General features: G+C 38.5%; 1 protein-coding gene across 4 annotated transcripts in view; it reads left to right on the plus strand.

Moving 5' to 3' along the window:
- col6a5 (collagen type VI alpha 5 chain) overlaps positions 1-5,621 on the plus strand; it is a 104,971-nt gene extending 99,350 nt beyond the window's left edge. For 3 of the 4 annotated variants that reach the window (XM_031903527.1, XM_012965534.2, XM_012965535.2), the window contains 2 exons: positions 1,174-1,212; positions 3,079-5,621. In XM_031903527.1, coding sequence (XP_031759387.1) covers positions 1,174-1,212; positions 3,079-3,245 — 206 coding nt within the window. In that variant the 3' untranslated portion in view covers positions 3,246-5,621. The remainder of the gene's footprint in view (positions 1-1,173; positions 1,213-3,078) is intronic. The other variant, XM_012965536.2, reaches the window with a different exon arrangement.
- Positions 5,622-6,000: the final 379 nt, after the last annotated feature.

Here is a 6,000-nt window from a genome sequence, read left to right on the forward strand (position 1 = left end):
TACAGCACAGATATGGGACCTGTTATCTAGAATGTGCATTAATTGGAGTTTTCCAGATATGAGGTATTTACATGATTTTGATTCCCATACCTTAAGTCTACTAAACAACCATTTAAACATTAAAGGAAAACTATACCCCCAAACAATGTAGCTCTTTATAAAAATATACTGCATTAACCTGCTCATATGTAAAACCCTGCTTTATCTAAATATACCATTTTCATAAAAATATACTTTTTTTGTAGTATGACTATTGGGTAATCCCAAACAGAAAACTGCCATTTTAAGAATTTAAGGGCCGCCCCCTGGGATCATAGGATTCACAGTGCACACATACATGCTTGGCCACATCAGCCAATGAATGCCTTTTGCTTCAACACTACTTCCTGTTTCAGTTAGAGCTGTATTATTTCCTGTCAAGTGATCTCTGAGGATGTAAAAGGGCAATATTTACTGATATATATTCCAGTTTGACAAGATTCTTTAATAGGTCACTTAACATAATATAAACTATTTGTTGGCTAAGTAATCATTCTGGGGGTATAGTTTGCAATTGTTCGGTATGAAAATTTTGTGACTTTCAGATCGCCAATACGATATTATCATGACTAATACGATTTTTTCGTAAGCATTTTCGTGATATTTGTGATCTTCAGAAATTATCGTATCCAATCCGAATTTTTCCCATTCGGACAAAAAGTATGTGCAGCACAAGCCCTATTCATTACACTCACGTTGAAAAGGAGGTAAACTGCCGCTTTTACGTATTGAAAAAAGCAAATATTCTTATGGGTTTTTTTCCACAAATTTATATGGATTTGCTCAATTATTCATAGGAAATATAAAAAATGTATTAAAAGTAGCACATTTTATGAATCTGGCATGTGTACATATAGAAATAGGCCTGAAGTTTATTGTACAGTAGAACTCGGCAGCCAGTGGAAGACCTACATTTCTCATCCAAGTTTCCCTCACACATGCTTTTTATAGTTTAATTTATAAGTATGTATGTTCCTACTAACCACCTCCCCTGCAGCGGGACTCCTTTTTTCTATTTGCCCGTGTATACTATAAATCTACAGTAAGCAGTCAAGCATTTTTCTATTGTTTTCCACTTTAAAGAAAGACTTTGCAAGACGCACATTCATTTCATTTTTTCATATACTTTTATAGGTAAAAAAGCTAATGGGGAAGTGCGGAGCCTTAAGAAAGGTATGTTAAAGGATTATCTCTGGGATACTGCAGATATCATTGATTTAAAGAGCCTTTTCCAGTTAAAAATGAGAATAATTAATTTCAATTTACACACCAGTAAGGTTGCCACCTAGCCAATGAAAGTGTTAGATGCTGCTGATGTTATTCATTGGAAGATCACAGGGATAAGAAGGCTTGTATTATTTTTATTCTGTACATGTTCAAAGGTTTCTTGGATTTATTGTAGTGTTTTGTATTAACTCTGGTGTCTGCAGTCATGTTTATAATGTTGCCTAAACAAACTGCCATCAAGTGTGTAGTGCAGATTTTATTGTTTGTGTCAGAAAGTCTTATAACATTTCAGATTACTGAATGAATGATCTATACTGATCTATTCATATAGGGCATGTTCATATTTGCCATGGCATTCCATAGGAGCTTTACTTCTCACACTAGGAAAGCACTACTAACCTTTCCAGGTTTATGGACCTACGGTCTAACTGTTTTGCAACTGTTTATTGAAATCTTGCAGCTGGTACTCCCCTTCAGCTAGCATTCAGAGAACTGTGTGGAATATTATACAAACTACAAATCAGCTCTAGTAAATTCCCATTTATTGGTAACATCCTTCTAAATACTGATTGTGCTCTATACATGTGTATATAACCCTATAAAATGAATCCATAACATACAGCAACACAGGAAACAACTGTGCCACACAAAACTACAAAAAAAATATTTCTTAGACCAACCTTTAAGCCATGCTTATTCCAATAAACACACACAGTTATCTTGGGCATATACCCCTGTGTGATAATGAAATAGACTTTATTCTTTTTAACCATGAGAGGCCAAGAAATAGCACATGGGATTTTAATTATTTAAATTGTTAAAAATCCATTGTGCAAAAAAGCCTGGAACCAGCTGTCTCTGACAATTACGCAGGTTCCTTACTGTAAGTCCTTCCCCCACCCCCGGTACCTCAGAGACAATAATGACGCCCAGGATGGGAAATAACAGGCCAAAGCTTTATTCAACAGAAAATATGTAAATAGATAAATGCACAAATAATTTATAAAATGATCAAAATTTTACCAACATTAACCATCCATTTTATGCCCATTGGAATGCTTGCCCACTCCAAACCACCAGCCATGGCTGCCTGCTACGCCGGCCACCTTCTGCAGCAGCTTCAAGTGGGCAAGTGAGAGCAGGCAACCAGAATCCACTACTCTCTGGGACCCTTGTCCGAGGAGGTTACCATCCACCTTTTGACACCCATGTGCCAAAATTTGGGCTTGACCCCCACCTTCCAGCAAGCATTCCTACCACAAGCTGTGACAGCAAAAACAAACTCCTCCCCAGCCCAATCCACCACTGCTTGTACTCAGGGCAGGCGGGCGGAACAATGCTCCTTTACTTCTACAAGGTACTTGGCACCGCCTCTTCCTCTGCTGCTACTCTCAATATCCTGGTCCCTCCTCCTACTTTACAAATCCTCCTTCCCCCAGTCCTAGCCTGTATTATTTAACCCCTTCAACTCCCCCTGCTCTTCCTAGCTCCATCAAGGCTCCTGCTTCCTTACAGCTACGGAGCCCCCTTCCAAACATTAGTGTGCTTCTACACACTAATGTGTTCGCTGTGATTGACCTGTGATGCATATGTTAGGAAATAGAAGTGTGCAGACCAAAAATGTACAACTGTGTGTTATTGGGGCAGAATTTCACAGTATTGGTGTTTTCTCAGCAAGTATGACATTAGCATTTTAAGAACAAGGGACTGATGTTTTAAATTTTTGAGGTCACGTTTTGCAGAGATTTCCGGTGAAACCTTAACACTGATTATACAACTGACTTATTCTGCTTTTGTTCTTGCTTTCCCTAGATGTCTGTACAATGAAACAAGAGGAAGGAAAATGTGCAGATTACATCCTCAAGTGGTCCTACAACCAAGGCAAAAAAGCTTGTGTGCAGTTCTGGTACGGTGGCTGTGGAGGAAATGGCAATCGTTTTGACACACAGGAACAGTGTGAAGCCACCTGCATGTCATGATCTTGTGACTCAGAGAGGCGCCTGTTGTTATTAACCATGTTTACTTAGTGGGAATCAAAGCAAATCACTATAAATTATTGAAGTATTAATGTGCCATATAAGGGCTAAGACACACAGAGTTACTTGTTGCGGCTACAAAATGACAGAAAAAACCCTGCCATAGACAATACTGAGAACTGTCTTTGCTAAAACACTCGTAGGGACAATTATCACTTTTGTCTATTTTGTAGCCACGACAAGTATCTGGCTACAAGTACCTCCGTGTGTCATTACCCTTACTGTTCGATTGTCCAGTAATCAGTCAGAGCTGTTTTATTCTGTCATGTTAAGAACTTAAAAATACCTCAAAACCAGTGAAAGAAAAGCATTCCACTTTTGTATGGTACATAAGCATTGTCTGGGGTGGCTTATGAGTAAAAATGAGTTCACTTGCCTATTATGTGCAAAGCAGCTTGTGCCTTGGTTAGTATGTACCTTGAGTACAATGCTCATCCTTTTCCCCAGCTCAAACAGGAAACTGGCCAAACACTTGAACTGACCAATCACCAACATTGTAAAATAGCAAGTAAAGACTTTATATATCTGCTGTGGCTAAACAGGTATGAGTTGTACTTTTTAGATATTGAGAATTTTAAGCAGATATATATATCAACATAGCATTTTACTCATAAATCACTCATGTATTGATTTTTATCAGCTCTTTATTATACCACATTGTCAGCACATTTACTAGTAGATAGTTTCTCTACTAGTTGCTAAGAGGCCACTCCCCCCCCCTATCAGTATGGCACAGAAGGCCTATATTGACTGACTCAAAAAAAGGTTTCTAGTTGAAACCAGTTAGAGGAGTGTCCATTAAGGGCAATAACACACAGGGAGATTTGTTGTCTGCATTAAAATTCTCTACTGCAGGTGACAAATCTCCAAAATGCCTTGGCCCTTTGCTAATATTGTAATTGCTGCTAATAAATTACATCACTCAAGGTGATTTGGCTTAATTGCAGGAAAATGCAAAATCAGGCAATAGTGACCGACTCCAATGCTGGAGAGGTCAGCGCAGTGTGAGTGGGGGATGTGGCAGCAGCACCAGAAATACCTGTGAGGCTGAGAAACAAAGAGTTAAATTCTCCTGCTCCTCTGGGAATATGAAGCAGAGCCTTTTGGTCAGGTCACATCACAAACTGAAGTCTGACTTCTCTTGTCATACAACAAGCTCCCCCAATCACTCCCTTCCTTCCCCAGAATGTATCACTGAAGATATTTGGTTAGTTCATGCTGTTTAGGATATAAAATTATGCAAGTTATTTAGAAGCACCCCCACATCCTCCTCTCCCTCCCCCAGCATATTGCCATAGACATTCACCTCCCTAGTTCTGCTTAGGATTGCATTGGCCAAACTTAGCTGCTTACTTTTACATCTGCCCCCAGCATCTATTGCCCAAGACATCAGAAGAGGTTACTTTCTGTAAAAATTGGGAACTAATAGGAGAAAAACCATGCAAATTAGCAGATAAGATGCAGACATGTGAGATACATTTTTAAGCTCTAGAGACCTGTTCAGGTCTGTTTTTTTAGACCCACACCCAACCTGTACCTACCTGCTTTGTGATCCCTATGCAAGGTCACCTTACCTGCTCACACAGTGTTGCACCTTGATGGCATGCTGCAACCTTTTTACATTGCGAAAACTAGATTAATTTGTTATTCCCTAAATGGCCACCCCATTGCAGCAGGTCGGGTACCCCCTCAGAGTGGACATCAAGTAGATTCCAACCAGGTCCGGACCATTTTTGGTGGTATCCTACAAGAACCTGTGGGTACCCTACCCAATGCAGGACTCGACTTAGCACTACCTAGTGTTTCAGTGTTCTGTCAAAAAGGGGTCTGCGACCCCCTGCCTGTGCCTATACTATCAGCTGTCATGGAGAGAATCATTTACTTCCCAGGTGAAAAAAATCAGCAATAACCAAGAGTTTTAATTGCACTTCATATGAAGATGAACAATCTCTTTCAAGGACCCCCAGTAATATGGGTTTTTTCTCGCTTTTGCTTCAGAACAAATTAAATAGCCATTTTCATTTCTGTTATTAAAAAAAATGTTATAGATAATAGTCAATGTTCTCAACTGATTTCAAGTGCAAAATGTTCTCATTGGAAAAGTATTTTTTTACCAGTGTTTTGCCACTGTATTTTGCTGTGGTGCCCACAGATATGTGTTAACTTGATCAAAATGGTGCTCAACAACAGTCTATTAAATTGTCTTTTTAGGATGGATGTTACAAACTGTAATACGTGTATCAGTAAATTCAAACAGATTTTGTAGTGTCGTAATAACTGCATTCTGAGTCCGACGTGAATAAAGTTCAACTGAATATATCTGTCCTTCAGCTTTATTAAGGAAAACATTATCACTTAACCTTTATAAAAAAAAAAGTTATCTGCAAGATAATTAATACGGCACTGCAATCTCAAAATGTCCTGCTGAATTATATGGGAATATACAGTACAGGTATGGAACCCGTTATATGGAAATCGATTATCCAGAAAGTTCTGAATTACGGAAAAGCTGTCTCCCATAGACTCCATTATAAGCAAATAATTTTGATTTTTGAAAATGATTTCCTTTTTCTCTGTAATAATAAAACAGTACCTTGTACTTGATCCCAACTAAGATATAATTAATCCTTATTGGAGGCAAAACAATCCTTTTGGGTTTAATCAATATTTAAATGATTTTTTGCAGACTTAAAGGACA

The sequence above is a fragment of the Xenopus tropicalis genome, chromosome 6 (genome assembly GCF_000004195.4).
Source record: "Xenopus tropicalis strain Nigerian chromosome 6, UCB_Xtro_10.0, whole genome shotgun sequence".
NCBI lineage: Eukaryota > Metazoa > Chordata > Amphibia > Anura > Pipidae > Xenopus > Xenopus tropicalis.